This window comes from Rattus norvegicus, chromosome 17 (genome assembly GCF_021556685.1).
Source record: "Rattus norvegicus strain SHRSP/BbbUtx chromosome 17, alternate assembly SHRSP_T2T, whole genome shotgun sequence".
NCBI lineage: Eukaryota > Metazoa > Chordata > Mammalia > Rodentia > Muridae > Rattus > Rattus norvegicus.
Window position 1 is genome coordinate 83,892,190 of NC_141550.1, and position 21,408 is coordinate 83,913,597.

Genomic DNA, 21,408 nt, shown 5'->3' on the forward strand with positions numbered 1-21,408 from the left:
TCAGTAAAATGTCCATCAAAAGCAGGTACGGACTTGCTTGTCACCACAAATATGCATACTAGCACTTTTTCTGGCGATCTTGCTTATAATTTGAGAAAGGATTTTGCAAAGGGCATCGGAAGGTGTTACACAGTTCAGCAACAGAATCTAGACACTGTTGGAAGGGACAAATGACCATAGGCTTGTCCATGCGCGCCTAGATTCTGGATGTGGAATGGGAGCATTACCCGTCCAATCTGAGGTGGGGTGGGTTAAGTAAAACCTTCCAGCTGCAAAGTGAACTGGGGATACATTTACTAAAGCATGTGCTGGCCCTGTACACTGAGCATTAAGTCACTGCCGTGCGACAGGCCCCCAAATCTCAGAATGTTAGAATGTCAGTTCTCTCCAGATGCCAACAGGTTTCATTTGAAAAGCTAAAACCAACAGGTCCGTGAAAGTGTACAGGAAGAACGAGGGGCATGTGCATAGCCTCTTACAAACCATAGCCTATCAAAAACCTCACTATGAAACTACAGTCTCAACATAGACTCGTAAGCAAAAGGGAATTGTGGGCCAGTGTGACTGCAGAGTCCAGATACACCCTCGTCTGAGGTAATGCATTGATGAAGTCTTAATCTTTTCAATGAGTTGAACAACTAGGCAACCACATTCAAAAGGAATCTTTACATCATAGACGTGCGATCATTTCAAGGTGATCACAGAATTAAACGCACAACCAAGCACTGTAAAGCTCCTGGAAGAAAACAGCAAAATCTGTGATGTTAGGGGAAAAGGCAAAGACTTCTTAGGTGCAACTACCATCAAGAAAGGAAAGAAGGAAGGAGGAAGGAAGGAAGGAAGGAAGGAAGGAAGGAAGGAAGGAAGGAAGGAAATATGACTCTTAAAAACCGATCATCAAACTGTAAAAATCTATTCCAAAAACAATTTTAAAATGAAAAATATTCGCCATACATTCAAGTAACAAGAATATATGATCAATCTTTATAATCCAGTAAGACAGGGGCTGGAGAGAGAGATCAGCAGTTTAAAGTTCTTGCTGCTCTTCCGGAGGACCCAAGTTTGGCTCCTAGCACCCAGGTCAGTGGTTTAACCGTGAAAACTCCAGTTCCTGGGTATCTTCTGGGTAACCCCTCTTCTGGCCTCCTCGGGCACACACACATGACATACACACACAGTAGTAAAATAAAGTATTTTTAAGTCAATAAAGGAGTCTGTTTGTTTGTTTGTTCGTTTTTTAGCAATTAAGAGAATGTAAACCACAGGGCAATGCAGACACAGCCAGTGGCGCAAACATAAGTGCTTTGCTTCATTAGTCGTTTGGGACATTTGAATTAGACCCACAGTGACAAGAACAGCACAATTACAGTGGCTAACATTTCAAAGGGCTGGCAAGGGTGTATAGCAAGTGGCCTTTTCCACAGGGCTAAGGAGAGCACTGCTTTGGAACACAATCTATCAATGTCTTTCAAAAGATCAACACGTCTAGCTGTCATATGGTCGAGCAATTTCCCCTTTGTGTTTAACCAGGGCAAACAAACACATATGCCCACACAATGAATTAGACACGGATATTCATAACCGTTTAGTCATAGTAGCCCCAAACTAAAAATAACCCGCATGTCGGTTAACACGGGAACGAAGAGACAAATGTATTCTTTAGTACCACGTTACTCAGCAGAACCAAGACATGAGCAGCCGGCCGGTCAACAAAAACGAGTCTCGTAAACGTTAGGCTGAGCTAATGCAGCCAAACAAAATATATAGTGTATTATGAAATTAGAAAGGAAAAATCTTAGCTGGGACAACATTGCTTGAAGCTAATGATGTCTGTGAGAAAGAAAGACCAAGACTAAATAGGGGCGTGGTTGGTTGTGATTTCTGTTTTCACACCAAATGAGAACTGGATTCATTTAGTACAGATTCTTGCTTGGAGTTGATCTTTAGATATCTCTTGGAGTTGATCTTTAAATATCTCACATAGCATTTTAAGTGTATATTTACATATTGGTGATGGCATGAATCCCAATATCATGATAAAGGTGAGGTTTGTTGCATGGTTAATAAATCATCTCCCTTTCAAACATCCCCTTAAAGCATTGAATTTGAGTCACATCTTAGTCGTTTGGCTGAGATCAGTACAAACCACAGAACTTGACACAATGTTGCACCTCATTTTCACAATAATGATGTTTCTTACAAACTTCAAAATATAACATTTTGGAAAAAATATTACTTAGGACTAAATAACAACATGTTTGTTGAAACATGTCAACTGTCTCTTTGAAAATGAATAATTTGTTGGGTACTGGTTGTAAATAACTTATACAGGTGTATGTATGTGAGGGTATATCCTCATGAGCAGTATTTTAGAGTAGATAAGAAAAATAGCCTTATGAATAAGTTTAAGATAAATTCTATAGTTTGGAGTAATAAGATGTGTCAGTTACATAACACCTTTCCTGCCGAGGAGTTGATCTAATAATCTCTTTACTTTTTAAGGATGTCAAGAAGAAGCGGGATGCTCACTTCTGTCCTAGTTAGGGCTTCCATTGCTGTGAACAGACACCATGACCAAGGCAACTCTTAGAAAGACAACATTCAACTGGGGCTGGCTTACAGGTTCAGAGGTTCAGTCCATTATCATCAAGGCAGGAGCAGGGCAGCATCCAGGCAGGCGTGGTGTGGAGGAGCTGAGAGTTCTGCATCTTCATCTTAAGGCCCCTAGAAGACCTTCCCATGTGGTTAAGAGGAAGGTCTCATTGCCCATCCCTACAGTGGCACACTTCTTCCATTAAGGCCACACTTCCCAATAGTGCCACTTCCTGGGCCAAGCATATTCAAACCACCATACCATCAAATTCCTCTCCTCAGCCCTCAGGGAACCCTGAGAGGAAAAGGAACCCAAGTGATCATCAGAAGTTCTTTGTCTCCTACCATTGTGCCAGAACTCTATACTTTATTATTTTATTTTATTACTTTTAAAATTCTTCTCTCATATATTACATCCCAACCACGGTTTTTCATCCCAGTTCTCCCAGTCCCTCCTCATCAGATTCACCCCCTCTTCCATTTATTTCCCTTCAGAGAAGGGCAGACATCCCAGGGATATCAACCAAACATGGCACATCAAGCTGCAATAAAGTTAGGCACCTCCCCTTATATTAAGGCTGAGCTAGGCAACCCAGTGAGAGGACAAGGGTCCCCAAAGCAGGCAAGTGTCAGAAACACCCCCAACTCCCACTGTTAGGAGTCCCACAAGATACCTACACAATCATATACGCAGAAGACCTACATCAGACCCATACAGGCTCCCTGATGGTCAGTTCAGTCTGTGAGCCTCTCTGAGCCCAGTTAGTTGATTGTGTGAACAATGGTTCTTGTGGTGTCCTTGACCCCTCTGACTCCTTTAATCCTTCCTCCATCTTCCACAGAATTCCCTGAGGCTTGCCTAAATGTTTCGCTATGAGTCTTTGCTTCTGTTTCTATTGGTTGTTGAATGAAGCCTTCCTGATGACAAATGGGCTAGGCTCCAATCTATGAGTATAGCAGGATACCATTAGGCATAATTTCATTAAAATTTTTCCCAGATGACTTTGGTCTCTGTCCTAGGTCTCTGGGCTATCCAGCCTCTAGGTCCTGGCCCTCCGGTAGTGTCAGGGGTGTGTTCTCTCTCATGCCATGGGTCTCAGGTTGAACCAGTCATTGGTTGGCCACTCCCACAAGTTCTGTACCACCATTAACTTTATCTTTTTATTTTATTTGTATATTTACCCTCTCTCTCTCTCTCTCTCTCTCTCTCTCTCTCTCTCTCTCCCTCTTCTTTCTCTCTCTCCCTCTCCTCTCCCTCCTTTCTTCCCTCCCTCCCTCTCCCCCTCCCTGTCTCCCTCCTTCCTTATAGCTCCTTTGTGTATATATTATGGTTTCCAGTTTTGTATTTGTGAATGAGTAGGTCTCTTCACCTGTTTCTTGTGCCTTTGCTCAAGTTCTTTTCCTTCTGTTCACTTTGTACTGTTCCAATGAGTTTTTATTTTATTATATTTTAGTTAATTATTAATATCTATTTTTAAAAGAAAAAATGAAGTTTGCAGGTTAGTGGCTGGAACTAGAGAATATATTCATGAACTAACACAGGTCCAAGAAGAAAATCTCATGTTCTTGCTCATCAGCGGTTTCTTAGGTCCGAATCTTCAGATGTCAATATATAACCTGTACTAAGTGCAGAACCCAGGAGAACAGGACCACAGTGTGGAGAAAGAAGTTTTGTAGAGGGGAATAGCGCTGTGGCTGGGAGCTGTGTTGTCTGTGGTCTGTGCTGACACCAGAATGCCAGTGGATGTCCGTGGTCTGGACTGTCACCAGAAACCGTGTGGAAGTCTACGATCCATGCCGACGACGAGCGAGGTAGCTCCTTTTGCCGTGGTATCAATAACTGCAGACTCCCGGTTGAAATCAGAGACATTGAAGTCTTTTGGGACAACTTCCCACTCCCATACGAAAGGAAACAGTCTAGGTAGGAAGCCACTGAAGAGAGCCCTTAAAATTCGTGACCATGATGCTGACCTGTAGCTCCTCAGTGCTGATGGGGTGGGGGTGGGGACATCGGGGAAAGGACTCATTTTTTTTTCTTCTGTGCATTGGTGTTTTTCCGGTCTGTGTGTCTGTGTGAGGGGGTTAGATCCTGGAGTTACAGATAGTCGTGAGCTGCCATGTGGGTGCTGGCAATTGAACCTGAGTCCTCTAGAAGAGCAGTCAGTGTTCCCAACTGCTGAGCCATCTCTTCAGGCCCCAGACTTGACCATGCTTCAGCGAGTATATGGGCAACACAGACTGGACTCGGTGTATTTCTTTTTATTTTCTTCTTCCTTTGGGAATATATATATATATATATATCATTATATATATATACATATATATTATATTACTGGATTTTGGAGATAAGATTTCTATGTTTATACCTGGATCTCCTGCAACTTTCTCTGTAGACCAGCTGGCCTCAAACTCAGATATCCCCCCTGCCTCTGTCTCCGAATGCTGCAATTGAAGGTATGTGCCACCCCCATATATACATTTTAAATATATGTGTATATATCTAATATATTTTATATAGCACATACATTGTAAAATATTTTTATATAAAATATATTTAAATATATCATAAACTAAATATGTGATATACATATAAATATAAGTATAAATATAAAATGCATATGTATATATTAAAATATATAGAGACATATATATTTTTTAAAGTGATAGTGTTCTCTTTAAAGAGCCACAGGCTATCTAACAATACCCCCCCAGCCCCAGATATGAGAAACCAACTTTCAAGTTGGTCAACAGAATCCAAGAGACTTCCATAGAGTCTCTTGCCCTTGCTTGCCTCTCAGAGGGTGAAAAGTTCCTATTGCTGAAGGCGTCAATATTTTTATTTTAAAATTTAGTTGGCACTTTATACATATATGGCATTGTACTTTGCTTATTTCAGACCATGCATCATTAGAATCCCCCCATCTGTGTGTGTGTGTGTGTGTGTGTGTGTGTGTGTGTGTGTAATAAAAAATATTAAGTATCCCAGCCCAGAGCTTCTCCCACATCATAGACCATCTGTGTTCCTTAATGAAAGACACACACAGTCTTTACATTGTCATCCGCCTTAGGCAGCGCAGTAGCTGGGCAGCTGCGTACCCTCCACGTCCTTAGCCTCTACTTTCCATAACCCCAAGTTACCACTCACTGTTTACTACGTTCCGTCTGCGCTGCTCCTAATCTGATCCGGCAGCCCCCTGAGACAAGCTCTTTTGGCCCTTAGTCTATACCAGCTCTCCTTCTCCCTCCTGCACATTCTTCTTCTTCCACGGAGGCGCCTTCTCTCCTCTCCCTCCTAGTGGCCCTCTCTCCAGCAAGCATGAACCTCAACCCCACCTACGTCTCCTTTTCCCAGCTGTTAGCTGTCGGCATCTTTATTCACCAATCAAACTTAACTTGGGGCCAGGGTTCCGGGAGCTATGTGCAGACACCAGGTCTTGGGGTCCAGCACTTAGCATTACAATAGACAGTAAAAGACAAGTGCTCAATGTGTGTGTGTGTGTGTGTGTGTGTGTGTGTGTGTGTGTGTGTGCTTGCGTGCGCGCGCGTCCATGCACGCGCACCTTTAACCGTGTAGTCTAGGCTTACCTTGGACTCACAGAGATCTGTCCCACTGAGTGCTAGGATTAAAGTCCCTCATCACCATGCCAAGCCCCGACAACGTCCCCATGATCAAAACAGAAGTTCAGTGGGTTCGGTCCCCAGCTCCGAAAAAAAAGAACAAAAAAACCCCAAAACAAAACAGAAGTTCAGGGATCCCCGTGCCTCTACCTCCCCAGTGCTGGGATCCCAAGCATGTGTTGCTAGGCCTGCTCTCCAAGGAGGTTTGGGAAAATGAATGCAGATTCTTATGCTTGTACCTTAGCAACAGAGTTATTTCCCCAACCCACGCTCCGTGGAATATTCTTGTATTTAAAGTGAGTTCCTGTGGTCTGGTAATTTCTGACTGGATTAGACATTATTTTACTTTGTTAGATACTGTAACCGTGACCCATGCACTCAAGACTTCAAAGTCTCCTACCACTTCTGTGCTTTACTTAAACATTTTTAAATATTTATCTTTACGTGCTTTAGTGTTTGCCTGCATGTATGTCTACGTGAGGGCGCTAGATACCCTATAACTAGAGGTACAGACAGTTGTGAGCTGTCCTGTGTGTGCTGGGACTCGAGCCCTGGAATGCTGGAAAAAAACAGCCCGTGCTCTTTATCGCTGAGCCATCTCTCTAGCCCCCTTCCCTTCCCTCATCCCAGATAGGGTTATTCTGTAGAGCAGTTTTGGCTCCTGGAACTCAGTTTGGTGTTGAAATCAGAGATCTGCCTGCCTCTGCTTCTCCAGTGCTGGAATTAACAGTGTGTACCACCACACCTAGGTTTTCTTTCTTTCTCTTCCTCTCTTTCTTCCTCTCTTTCTTTCATTCTTTCTTTCTTTCTTCTTCTTCTTCTTCTTCTTCTTCTTCTTCTTCTTCTTCTTCTTCTTCTTCTTCTTCTTCTTCTTCCTCCTCCTCCTCCTCCTCCTCCTCCTCTTCTTCCTCCTCCTCCTCTTTTTCCTCCTCCTCCTCTTCCTCCTCCTCCTCCTTTTCCTCCTCCTCCTCCTCCTTCTCCTCTTCCTCCTCCTCTTCTTCCTCCTCTTCTTCTTCTTCTTCTGGTTGTTGTTTGGTTTTGGTTTTCCAAGAAAGGGTTTCTCCCTATGGCCCTGGCTGTCCTGGAACTTACTCTGTAGAGCAGGTTGGCTTTGAACTCAGAGATTCACCTGCCTCTGCCTCCTGACTGCGTGCTGGGGCTCAAGGCATGCACCACCATGCCCTGCTCTTTTTTGTGTGTTTTTTTTTTTTTTTTGTTCTTTTGAAGCCTGGATTTTATTCTTTAGCCCAGGCTGTCCCCAACGGCAAAGTAATTCTCTGGCTAGCCCTCCCAAATGCTGGGATTACAGGCATGAGACACCATGTTTTACTTATTCCCCCTCCCCTGGAACTTCACACATGGCACACTGTCTTGGTTTCTGTTGTTGTTGTAATTGTTGTCGTTTCTACAGATAATTGAGGTTCTGGTCATTGTTTTCAGGCTGCTTTGATTTGCATTATTGTATTTTTTTTTCTGTTAACTACACCTCATTTACGTTTTCTCTTGTTGTTTCCATTTCTAGGCTTTTCATTTGCTCCCTTTTGATACCCTTTATTTCTCTTTTCTCTTTATCATACTCCACTTTCTGTAAAGTCTGGAGCACATGATCTTAAAACATCCTTACAATATTTGAGACATCCTTTCATTTTGGGGTCTGTTTCTTCTGACTGTTTTGTTTAATTCCCATTTTCTGTCATATGTCCAGTAAATTTTTTTGTTGACCCCTGGACATTATAAAGGCTTCCACTTTCAAATATTGCATCTTTGGGGTACTGCAGTTTGGGCCATGTGTCGCCCCTCCACCCCCCGTATCAATGTGTGATAAAGGCCTGAGCTTTGTCCTAACATTATTGGGAGGTGGTGGAAATGTTAGCGAGTAGGTCCCTACCAGGAGATCTTTGGGTCACTAGGATCCTGCAGAGGAGAGAGTGGGACTCCAGATACTTCCTGTCTTTTGCTATCCTACCGCTGAATGTGTGATTCTGTTTTGCCACCAGCTCTTGCAAAGATATACGATGTCAAAAGAAGGAGGAGGGAGTAAGCATGGGCCGAAACCTCTAAGCTGTGCAATCATCTCTCGGCTTCCCCCATTCTGATTTTTTTCTCTTCAGTGCTACCTTAGGGTTTTACTGCTGTGAGCAGACACCAGATCAAGGAACTCTTACAAGGACAACATTTCATTGGGGACGGCTTACAGGTTCAGAGGTCCAGTCCATTATCATCAAGGTGAGGACATGGCAGCATCCAGGCAGGTGTGGGGCAGGAGGAGCTGAGAAACCTACACAGCTTCACTTCAAAGTTGCTAGAAGACTGGGTGAGGACAAGGGTATTAAAGCCTACATACACAGTGCTACACCTACTCCAACAAGGCCACACCCACTCCAACAAGGCCACACCCACTCCAACAAGGCCACACCTACTCCAACAAGGCCACACCCACTCCAACAAGGCCACACCTACTCCAACAAAGCCACACCTACTCCAACAAGGCCACACCTCCTAATAGTGCCACTCCATGGCCAAACGTATTCAAATCATCACGGTTACATTCTGACCATTTGGGATCATTTCGGGGTTCTCTGCTTCAGTTCAGAAAAACAGTTGTGGGCCAGCAGGAAGTCATTGGCTGTTATGTGGCTCAACGCACACTTCCTGCTTCCTCCCCATTTGTTTTATACTGCTATTAGCTTATGTTGGAAATCAGCCGTAAACTTAAGACTGACTTTTTCCGTCTCTGGGACAAAGGGCCTCAAATAAGCAACCTTGAAGGAGGAAAGATATGTTTTTTAGTTCACACCCTCAGGGGCCTCAGCCCACCGCTAGCTGGCTCTATTGTTCATGGGCTGTGAGAAGAAGAACCCAAAGCTGCCACTTCACGGTGGCCACGAGGCCGAGCTAGAGATAAAGACGGGATTTTGAACTAGACTATGCTATCTCCAACCAGACCTCACTTCCTGTTCAGTGTGAACATTGTCCGTTGATGAGGTTGTTATCCTCATGATCTGATCGTCCTCAACAGCATCACCAGAGGGGGTTACATGAGCCTTGGAGCCACATTTCATATCTAACCCATACACATGATCCCCCCGCCCAGTTTCCTTTTGCTTACAGTAAAGGAAGTGGTGATTTCTTTACCTCCTTATGGCCAGCAACAGCAGTATATGCCATTTTAATGGTGGCTGATTGCATTTATCCCATTTAATAAACACCATGGAACAACCAACTATGAAAAGCCAATGCATACAGATAATAATCCAAAGCAGAATGCTTAACCAGAGGATACAATATTGTTGTAGCATTTAAACATGCCCCCCTACCCTAATTCATTGAAACTAATTTCACCAAAAAGTAAATTTTGTTCTCTGTCCTTGAGTGTAGACACTGTGGCTGCAACGGAGTATGATTGAGTGATGGTATCCCCACCTCCCGGTCCATACCTCAAGGCATTGGAAGCTTCCTCTTCTTGTCTCCCGAAACATTCTAACTTACGTCCATTCAGTATGCTGGGAGAAGCCAAGGAGATACATAGCGTGTTCTGTGCAGTTGGTGTGGCAGACAGCCTCAATGACTCAGCCAACTTCCAGCATCCATTGCCAGACACACACTGAGCAACTTCGTTAAATATTGAAAATGAGCTGTAATGATCGCAGGCACTGTACCAGTCCTGTTGATGCCGTGTGGAGGACAGGCAAGCTGTTCGTGGTGAGGTCTGACCAAACTTTTGATGCGTTAGCAAAATAAATGATCATTCTCACACTAAGAGGCTACCCTTAGAATGTGCTACGTAGAAATCAATATCTGGAACAAATATCACCCCACTGAGTGCTATGGTAGAAGTGACCACTCAATCAATTAATTAGCAAGAATTTATGATGTGTCGTTATCCATTGTGTACTGAATTAGAAAAGGCTTTTATCAGCAGTACCTACGTGGGGATTCAGAGAAGGTCCAGAGATTTCTAAATACAACAAGAGTGGTAAAAGTTGTCTGTTTGAGGATGTGGAAGATATGGGACATCCGGACAGCTGTCATAGTTCAGAAAAAAGCTAGAGTGTATCAAGTAAAGGGTCAATCAGGGCCAATGCGTTAAGGGTGTAAATAGTAGTTCTAAGGTTAGGGATTCCTCTCTTGGAGCACCTCCCACTCCCATTCTTTCTCACTTTTTCTTAATAATTCTACATTTGCTCTATTTTTAAAAAATGGATTAACTTTGAAGGCAGGAGCCTCTTCGCACACCCATAATCGGGCAATAACTTAAGGACTCTCTTCCTGATACGTATCCTGTAATATTTCCAGCATATAGGTACCTCAGAGATATAAGGAGTTATTACATGTTTATTGAATCATTGGCTGACTGGGGAATCATATGAGAGTTGGGAAGGAATGATATCACATTTATAGAAAAATCACTCTGTAATATAGAGTGGTTTACAGATAGGTAGGTTGAGTGTGTTAATCGTGGGTTATTATAGCAACAGAAACTTTTCCTGGACCTACTCCATTTTACACACAGGTATCTTTGTTTATAATATAGAACAGTTTTAAAAATCAAATCGATTAAAGGGATATAACATTTCAAAATAAACTGTGGAATTTATTAAACATCACGCAAACATTTTAACGTGAAATGAAGTCTCTAAAATGTCTTTTAAGGAACTGTTGTTAAAAATAAAACTATTCAGTAATTTCAGTATTTTAGGTCATATGACAAGTTAACTCCAAAATACAAACCCATGCCATGTTTTATATTTGGCTTTTCTTGTACGTATAACATTTCTTATTTTTAAAACCTCTATTCAATAGCATATTACATCATAAAGGTGCCTAATAGCAAAGTCATTCTTCTAGGTCAGAAAGCATTGTTATTGTTATCAATACCATGTATATGTATGCTATTACAATTTTCACATACTGATGATTAAAACTTGAAAAGTAGCGGTTTTGCTAGCAACAATTACATTTCATTACTGGAGTATGATCATGCCCAAATATGTTTTCATAACCATCTGGCTCTGAGCCAGGGCCATTACGATAAGGTACCCAAGGCACAGGTCCCTCACTTTAAATGGATAAGTCGACATCTAATTCTGTCAGAACAGAAGTCAAGAGAAAGTCTATTGAGAGCTGATACTCTGCTTTCCATACAGACAGCAGGAAGATTTTATAAGGACTCACAACTTCTCACAAGCACTTCCAACTGTTAAGAAAATGGTGACTTTAACATATGACATTTGTTGTGTCTTTATATTTTAATCCCACCCTTTTGAAAGAAAAAAAAAACTGTGCTCATCATTAAACTACTTGGAAAACATAAAATGCGCAAGCAAAACCTTATCCAGAGATAATCGTGTCATTCATATTTTCATCCAGACTGTTGTCAGAATTTAAATTCATTTCATATGCATTTGTAGGCTGTTGTTGTTGTTGTTGTTTTTTCGGTGCTAAGGACAGAATTCAGAGTCTCTTGCATGCGAAACAAGTTCTCCATCACTGAGCCACATCCTTAGTCTTTACCTTTTAGATTTTCATGTACTCACATGTGTACCAATGCAAATACAGATCTACAGTGTTACTTCCAATGGCTAAATACTTTTGATATCGGACACTCTATTTGAGCAGTACGATTATAACTATTGATTGCACTTGAGTGCTCACTATGTGCTAGACACTACTGCAGGGGATTTGCTTCTCATAATTTATTTAATCTTCAATAGTTTATTTCCGTTTCTTATAAACGAGGAAACAGACATTGAGAGGAGTGTGCCCAGTCTCTTGAGTGTCGGACATTTTAGTGGTCTACAGTTCGTTGATACTGTAAACAACGCTGCCATTAATATCTTGATGTTTTTAAAGACTGTCTTTATGTAACTTTTAAAAATCAGAATTCCTGGAACCAAAGGCACATTTCCAAAAGCTCACTATATACTCCCCATTGTTTCTCTTAAGAATGCTGTTAATTTATATACCGTCAGGCAAACTTGTTTCCCTTTGATTCTTTTATTTTTTAATTGACTGAAAACATTAATTGATGCTTTAGTTTGCTCCTCTTCAAAATTCGGCCTCAACTGTTTGGTGAGAAAACTGTTATTACTGATATACAAATCTTGTTGACATGTATCTGTAAGCTTCATTTTTAAGAGTCCCTATTTGGGCACATTTTACATAATCTCATTGTGCAAGACTGGCTTGCTAACTTTATGTAATATTCCCAAGAGATGATTCTTTAGATTTCGCATGATGTTGAGGGCGTGTGTGTGTGTGTGTGCTTGTGTGCGTTGGGGGGGGGCGTGCGTTACATTCACAGGTACAAATAAGATCACCAAGTCAACATTGTAAGTTGCCATCAATGTCTGACTCCATTTTTCATGGTTGTTTTTTATTTCTGCTGCTGGGTGTGGGTGCTTATCTCGGGCCGCGAAGGTCTAATCTTCGAGTCACTCCAGCGACCCAGTGACAGCACGTTTAGTCAGTCGGAGCCGACACCCAGAAAGCTTCCCTCTGATCTCAGGCTGGGTCAGGAGCCAGCGTTACCTCAGCCTCTCCAGAGGCTGCGCGCCTTGACACTCCCCTCCTCGGGATTCCAGCCAGTTCCACCAGCTCACATGACTCCAATCCCACGACTTCCTTTGACCCCTCAGACCAGCGAGCTCCACATTTTACTTGGATAACCCAAAGGACTGTCTGATCTTCTAGAAGGGATTACAAAATCACAACAACAACCCATCCAGTAAACCCAAGGAGTTAAAAATTAAGGGCTTGGCTGGACCCAAACTGAACCCTCTCCCTTTCCCAGACTCTGATTCACTCCAGAGGTTCTTAGTCGGCCTCGGTGCGCCTGAAGGACCCCATCCTCCAGAGACGCCCGGGGAATGGGAAAGCTGAGGACACAGCCGTTAACCCCACGCGTAGGCGAGAGCTCAGCAGAGGAAGCGACAGAGGCGGCTCCTCGCGTGGGTCTGGTTCTGGTCAGATTTGGAGCGAGCACGGTTCAGGCAGCGCTCAAGTCGCCTAGATTCCCGACACGCCCCGCGCGGGGGCCTGTCCAGCTTCTCCGCTGTTGCCGCCGCTGCCGCCGCCTCCTCCTCTGTTGCTGGGGGTGGGTGAGAGGAGGGGCTGAGAAGGACCCTGCACTGGCAATCTCCCTTAGTGTTTTTGTACCTGAGGGGCCTCCTTTCTCCGTCACTTCTCGAGTGCCGCGGTGTCGAGGGGCAGTCCCTGGGGACACCTCGGCACGCAGCGGACATGCCTCTCTTTGCCACCAACCCCTTCGACCAGGATGTTGGTAAGTGTTTTCACCGCCCCCTGTGAGTGCCCTCAACCCCCGAGACCACGAGCCCACGCCGCCCACTCTCTCCCTGCGTTCGTTCATTCTAAATTCCCAAGGCCGAGCCCACGTTCTTCTCTCCCGGGGCCCCTTGGTTCAGAGTTGGGAGAAGGTTGAGCGCTTGGCGCATCCTCTTTGAAAGAAATGGGACTTAGAACCTCTCCAATGGGCCTTGGTAAGGGACTTGGGGAGGGGGAGCTTTGATGGGATCGCTTAAGGGATTTGGGGTAAAGGGTTGCCTCGGGAGGAACAGACGACGAAACCATCTGCCGCTGGAGCTTGACTTCTGGGAGAAGTGCGAAGGGCTTGAGCAGATTGATTATAAGCTGTGTCGCCAAAGTGTTTGTCTGGCCCAATGGAAAGCGTCAGGAACTGGCAAAATGTTTTAGGTAAGGTTATTAAAGGGCTTTTTAATAGCCCTTATAACGGTCCCTGGAAGACAGAGGTATGGTTACGTATGGGTAGGTTGAAATGTTGGAAGAGATGAAGATCTCTTGGCAACAACTGAAACGCCATTGAAGTCATGAGCCATCGGGATGTCTTTTTCAGACTGGGCCTTTGCCTTTGGGAAGTGTGGAAGAGGATTTTGATTCTAGGAAGGGGGTCTGAAATGCTAAATTTTGGTGTCTGAATAATTGGTATTAGGTACCGATTGTACCCATTTAGCAGGCTAACTGTTTTTCTGGCTTAAATTTGAATTTCTTGAAAGAGAATTTGGGGATGTTTTGAACGCGCGTGTAGAACTACACTGGCTCCATAGTGTAGAATGAAAGCGAACCGATACCATCCCGTCCCATAAATTGAATTCAACCATAACTGTCGTAAAAGAATGTAAGGATGACTTGTGAGAGTTACTTTATGAATTTTGTGTATTAGAGGTGAATTGTAAATTTTGCCAACTGGAAATCCTATTACTGCAACTTCCTGCCTAGTTCATAGTGATTTAATTGAAAGTCCTGAATCTGAGCTGTGGATAGAATAATCAATAATGCTAAATAAGTAATGAGCTGGGAAATTGTGTTTAATAAGTGCTTATTAGCACCAGTACTTACTGAACACAGTGTTCATTGACAAGAGACGCAACCATGAAGCCCATCTCGCTGAGGCCCTTTGGCAGTCTACAATCTGTTCCATCAGTCTTTAGGGCAAAGCAATACTTGGCTGCTTCTGTTCCCAGCATTATGTAGTGATCCTACATAATCTTGCTTTCTGCTAACCAATCACAGTTACATTCTCCTGGCTTGCTTGTTTTTGTGGTGTTGGGAATGGAACCCAGGGCCTAATATGTGTTCTTTCTGCTTTTTTTTGAACCTACGTTTGCAGTGGATTCAGGTGGATTTCTTAACGTTAAACCTGTTCTTGCCACTGCACCGCCCAGTCCGACACAGGCCCCTTCTTGCCTTTGCTTTGTTTGTGTTATTTCATCTGTCTTTGTGCATATATGGCCTCAAGCTTAAAGTCAAGTTAGAGTCCAACTTGTTGGACCTGAATGATTTGCTGATTCCTGCAACCTGGAGTTGATAAGTCGGAACGCTATTGACGGTTTGGAATACATAAAATCCTTAAGGAGGTTATGCTCTACACATGAAGGGTGTTAACTTTGTATTCGCTCTTCACTCAGTAGATGCCTATAACCTCTCACAGCCAGTCATGACTTGAGAAGTCTTCAGACATGATTTAATGTCTCTAGCGGGTTTAAATATGGTGATTTTCACCCTCTCCCATCTCCTACAAATTTCAACGTTTTTGTCGTTACTAAATTAAACATTGTATATCAGTGTATACTTTATTTTGCTCCTTGTTTGATGACTCTTACGTAGTTGGCTTTGAATAAATGCTTGTTGAGTTGAAAATATGTTAAGCCTGTTAGACATGGTTTTTAAATTCAGTTTGAATTATAAAGATAATTTGTACATCAAGTTCCCTACTGATTTGTTTTTACCAATTCCAACAGTAAGTTTTCCTCATCCAGTTTTTTATTGATGTCTTAAATTTTCCTTCTGTGCTTTATCCATAGGTTTGTAGGCCACCAACCCTTTTCTGGATTTCTGCTTAGCTTTTTAGTGTCCGTCCCCACCCCTCTTTTTTTGCATTGTCCAAATGTTGAGCAGTAATAAAACCTCTTCTCCATTGACAACTTGGTTCTCTTAGAGTCTTATGACACTTAATGTTTAGTAGAATTTGGAGTGATTTGCTTAAATTCAGGTTTCAGGCTTGCTGCTTATTAGCAATGTGGCTTTAAGTTAGTTGTTAGATGTTCTGTACCTTTGTTTACTTATCTTTAAATATGGAGCATAAGAATTATAATGTTTCTTCAAAAAGATATTTGCAAAAGCAAAAAAAAAATCAAATGAAAACAAACAAAAAAAGAATTGCAATGTTTCTTAGCTTACAGGGTTGGTAAGAGAATCAGTCAGTGTTTGAAAAGCACCTAGAAAACAATTTTTTTTTTTTTATGTTTGTGAAGTAGGATTTAAATCAGCTAGTCTCTTAGCTTTGAACGCCTTGCATATTCCTACTACTCCCAAGTCTAGATAGTCTTGGTAGGTGTTAGAGATTTTGTCCACTGGATTTCGATAGGAGTCTAGAAACAAGCATGTCAAAAACCCGTTTATTCCCTTCCCACTTCTTATTCTGTCCTTTTAGCTGGTCTCAGATTGAGTCATCAATCTTTCCTGTTAGTCAGTTCTGATGTCTAAGAGTCATGTTGGTTCTTTCATACTTCCCACCCATTCTGTCAGTGAGATCTTTTGGCGCTACCTAACTTTATCCAGAATCTTGTTACCTCATATTACATTCAGTCACCTCAGCCCCCTCAAAGACTGGCAGGATTTTTCATTTCTCTTTTGTCCCTCTAATAAGCTTTCATTTATAAAAGCCATTAATCTTTAAGAAATACTGGATAAGGTCACCTACCTATTAAAAAATCTCTGGTGACTTTCTATATGTAATATAGGATTTGCAATCTTTGGATTCGTTTTCATGTCAAGCTTCTTGGATCTGAACTTTGCAAACATTTCTGCATCTGTAGCTTTGTGGCCATTTTCTTTGCTTCTGTTAATGTTCCCTTAGGCATTTTAAGGTCTTGATGTCCATCACATCATTTAGGGATGCTGTTCAAAGTTCACTTTCTAAAAGAGGTTTTCCTGGTTCCTGTCTCTTAAAGCAAACCATCAGTTGTTTTCTACTCACGACTGCTTACTCATTTTCTTGATAGTATTCAGTACTGCCATTAAGTTCATCAATCGATGGCCTTGTGTGGCATGAACTTCATAAAGAACGTTTTGTTCTTGTCTCTGGCACCTTAGGGGCAATTCCTAAAACCCATAATTTATCTAGTAATAAATTACTGACAATTTGCTAGTTTGTCAGTTTGGTGTTCTGTTACCACTTAAAAATCAGTCTATTAGAAACTTGAAATTACCTTTCCAAGTTGTTCTTTTCATTATTTGATTATTTTATAATGTTTCATTTATCTTGACTTTTGGTTTCTGAGACTGGGTTTCACTGTATAGCCTGAGCTATCCTAGAACTAGCTCTGTAGACCAGACTCGCCTTTAACTCAGAGATCTGCCTACCTCTGCCTTCGTAACTTTTAAAAAATAAAAAGTGTGGGTCTGCCTCCCTCCCTCCCTCCCTTCGTGCTGGAGATCTATCTAATCCAGGGCCTTGCATTGGCTAGGGAGCCCACACCCAGTAGTCAGTCCCTAATCTTGTTTTCTTGACATGGGGTCTCACTTTGTATCCAAGATTAGTCTAGAACATGAGACGTTCCTAACTTTCCCTCCTAAGTGCTGCCTTTGCCTGCTAAGTGAGAGTTGTGCAAAAACAAGCCTAGTGCCAATAAGAAAGGACTTTGAATTATTCCTTTGTCTCTGATAAATGCTGCTTTTAATATTTAGAGCAAATAGTAATGTAGCCAGGTGTGGTGGCCAACACCTTTAATCCCAGCTCTCTGGAGGCAGAGGCAGGTGGTCTTCTATTGTTTGGAGGACAGCCTGGTCTACCTAGTAAGTTCCAGATCAGCTAAAGGTATTATATATAACAAGGCCTTACCTAAAAACAAAGTAAGTAATTTTCAAAAAGTATGTATTCCTAGTCAAACTGTTTGACCAGTTCATGTCATGAATTCTGCTAATCCATCCACTATGTGTACTTTTTACTTATTTTGCTTAGTCCAGTCAGCATCATAAACCACAGTCCGATGAGTTTTCTCCTAAAGCAGTGGTTCTCAACCTTCCTAATGCTCCAACGCTTTAATGAAATCATTTGTATTTTAGTGACCCCCACAACCATAAAATTATTTTCAATGCTACTTCATAACTGCAGTTTTGCTGCTGTTACAAATCATAATATAAATGTTTTGGAGATAGAGGTTTGCCAGGGGTTCAAAACCCACAGGTTGAGAACCATTGTCCTGAGCTCTTGACTTTGACCTTCAATGCCCCTTTAGAATTTTGTATTAAATAAGATCAAACCCCTTTGAATTCATTTTCTAGTGTTGTAAGTAGTTATAAAACTATCTCAGGTTGCTATAAGGATTGTCAAAATACTTGATATTCTATTTCTTTACTGGTATTGGATATGTTTTGTACACCTCAACTTCAGCATGTTCAAAACTGTATTGAGACTTTATTAACATTTTCCCATTGTTTTTCTGAGTAGACATCAGTCGTTATTTATTATATAGGTCAGTAAGCTGTGTGACATCTTGACTTCGTGGTTGTACTTTTCTACATTCCTGACCACAAAGATGTACTGTTGACTGTAATAGATAAAGCCACCGTGTCTTTTAGGATACTGGTATAGTGTATATGTTTTATCTTAATCGCTTTGAATCCATCTTCCATTTCTGCACCCGGGGAGGTAATTAGATTAGTACAGAAGCTTCTAATTGTTTTCCTCTTTCTCTAGTGATGTTTGATGGTTGTGTTTAAAGAATGTCAATGTAATCCTACATCTACACCTAGTATGAACTCATGATGACTTTAACAACTCAAATTTTCTGGCTCCCCTGTGCCTTCATGTGAAAAATTGACAGGCCAAAAAGCTTTATGTAAAGCAGGCTGTTGTTTGAAGCAGTACTCTTGCCTCTGTATCTAAATATTGGGATTATAGTTGTGGAGGTCTTCTGTATTTGACGTGGGTTCTCTTTTATTCTGCAGCCTTCCCTTTCCTCCCTCCCTCCTTCTTTTCCTTCTGTCGTGTGCGTTGGCATTTTGCCTGTTGCCTGTATGTGTGAGGGTTACAGACTGAATGGAGTTACAGACTGAGCTGCCATGTGAGTGCTGGGAATTGACCCTGGGTCATCTGGAAGATTAGACAGTGTACTTAACCACTGAGCCATTTCTCCAGCCCTCCATCTCGTTCCTAAACATTTCTACTCCTTACTGTTGAGTTGCTGTTGGTAATTTATATTCTTCTGATTTAGAAAATAATTTTTTTAAGAGCTGAGGAGAATTATGCTACTATTTGGTTGATCTTAAGGAAGCATCAAAAATGATATGATTAGTTTAGGGCATTATTGGAGTGTTTGTTTTTGAGACAAAATTTCTCAGAGTAGCCCTGGATGCCTGGAGCTTGTTCTGTAGTTGGGTCTTCTTATTTCAACTTTTTACAAAGCGGTCTGTTCACCAGCTAGCCTGTATTCATCATTGTCCTTTTCTGTTTTTATTACTTTATGCTTTATTCCTTAAGCAGAAAGAAAGAAAGACCTTTCCATTTCTTTTTGGTTTCTAATGTCCAACATCCTTTGATTTTTTTTTTCTTTCTTCCCCACTGCTCTTTACTTTTCTTTTAAATTATGCTGATCATTAACATTTTGAGACCCTTTTCCTGTTTTGTATTAGGGCTCTCTCTGTTAACTCCTTTGTTACTTTAGTTGTTAGCTGCTTCAGATATGACCTGAATGGACTAGAAATCCATTTTATTTTCTGGAATATATACTTAGATTTTATAATTTTCTGTAAAAATCAACTTAGCAATGTAGAGAAGGGATATGTGATCGATCCTATTTCTAAGATAGTATTATAGTTTGTATCCCTTATATCAAAACAGATTAAGGTGGTCATTAGGATGGGGGAGATTATACGTTCAGGGCTAACCTGAACTTTAGTGAATCCTAGGGCTGCTTAAAAAGAACTCAAGGTAGTTTAACAAGAGATAATAAACTGATGTGATAGTAGTTTTTCTTGACATGGGAGCCATGTTACTGAAGTTTCAGACATCTGGGGTGTTCTGTTCATTTTTATGCTAAAATTCGATGTAGAAAGGTGGTTGGACAGAAAAACAATGAGTTAATGGTAATAGAGAGAGTGGAAAAATCTACCAAGACCTAGCTGTTCAGATGTTTCTCCTCTCTGCTGTAGCAGTTCCTCTGAGTGTGAGGCAGGACACCTCTGGGATGTTGGTCTTAAGTTTATGGCCAGCGCCTAGACAGACAGACGGGCAGAGAAAGATTAGAGTAATCCTAGTATTTACAGCTGTGGGAAGAATGGCTTTTAGTTTCTATAATGCAGCCTTGGAAAAAAGAAATGTCGTTGTGTGGCTTCGATCATGACAGAATGAGGGATAGGAAAGACTGAGGTGCAGGAAAAAATCGCATATGAGGCCTTTGCTTTGGGGTATCATTTTCTGAGCCTAAGAGTGAAATCAAAAATGTTTTGAAATTTGTCTATTCTTACATATTAATGAATAACTTGCTTTTGTTATTTTCCATATTAAAAGATTATGCATCAGTATTGTAGTTTGAGTATGCCCTTCACGTTCATGAACTGGAAATTTGGTGCCCACTGTGGCAATATGGAGTAGTGATGGACCCTTTAAAAGGTGGAGCTTAGAGGGAAGTAATTGGGTTATTGGAAGAGATGGATGTAGTTCTTACGGAACCTGGATTAGTTCCTGCAAAAGTGAGCTATTTGTTTATATTCTAAAGTGAGCCTGCCCTCTAAAATCCCATGACTGCTTGTTTCATGAAATTACGTGACTGGTGTGTGTGTTAAAGACTACTGTGAAGTCTCCATTAGGGGCTGAGCTGATGAGGCTGCTAGATTAACCAGTTCCATGAATGAATGTATGTATGTATGTATGTATGTATGTATGTATGTATGTATGTATGTATGTTGTTACAAGACCACAGTGGTGATAGAGACAGTGAGGCAGAGGTACTGTGTGTACTAGTACCTTCGGGCTGATGCCTTTGTTGCAAGGTGTTTATTCTAGATGTCCAGGGCTAGAGACTAACTTGAGCAATGCTATGACTCTGACAGCTCTGGTATGGATCATTTTGTAAGCCTGCAAAGAATTTTCTGCTGTTAAACTTGCCAACACCTCCTTTACCTGTTGAACTGGGAGTGTTCTTGACTTAGCAGACTGCTGGGGAGAAGGAAGCCAGGGGTTTCATTGTTAACCTAAGTAAGACCAAGCACTACAAATAAGAATCTTAGTATTATTGGTTGGTCTGTGCCAGGCTAAAATTTAAATCTGTTGTTGAAGATCATGATGGTATTACATTACTTTATTACAGTGTTGTGGTCAGAACTAGTTACTTTGTGCATGTATGCAGCTTTGACCTTTGAACATAGCTTCTGTTTAACCTTTTTTCCCATCTTTTTTTTTCCGACTTATTTGTGTTTTCTTTACTTTCATGTTAGAACACTCTCAGCTGATAATCCTTGGCTGACTGCCCCTGGTTAATACTTAAAAAATATAAGTAAATAAAAATCAAGCACATACTGGAAATGCTGATAATATATTTAGGTCTTGACCTTCATCTTAGTACAATTTTCTGGTGGTCAGTTTGCTATGGAGTCTCTTCCTCAACCCTCCACATTTTGTTTTAGTCTTTTATATTGAGCTGAGCAGAGCACACAAAG

General features: G+C 41.6%; 1 protein-coding gene across 1 annotated transcript in view; it reads left to right on the forward strand.

Moving 5' to 3' along the window:
- Positions 1-13,334: 13,334 nt before the first annotated feature.
- Positions 13,335-21,408, forward strand: part of Stam (signal transducing adaptor molecule) — a 44,498-nt gene continuing 36,424 nt past the window's right edge. The window contains 1 exon segment of the mRNA NM_001109121.2: positions 13,335-13,492. Coding sequence (NP_001102591.1) covers positions 13,453-13,492 — 40 coding nt within the window. The 5' untranslated portion in view covers positions 13,335-13,452.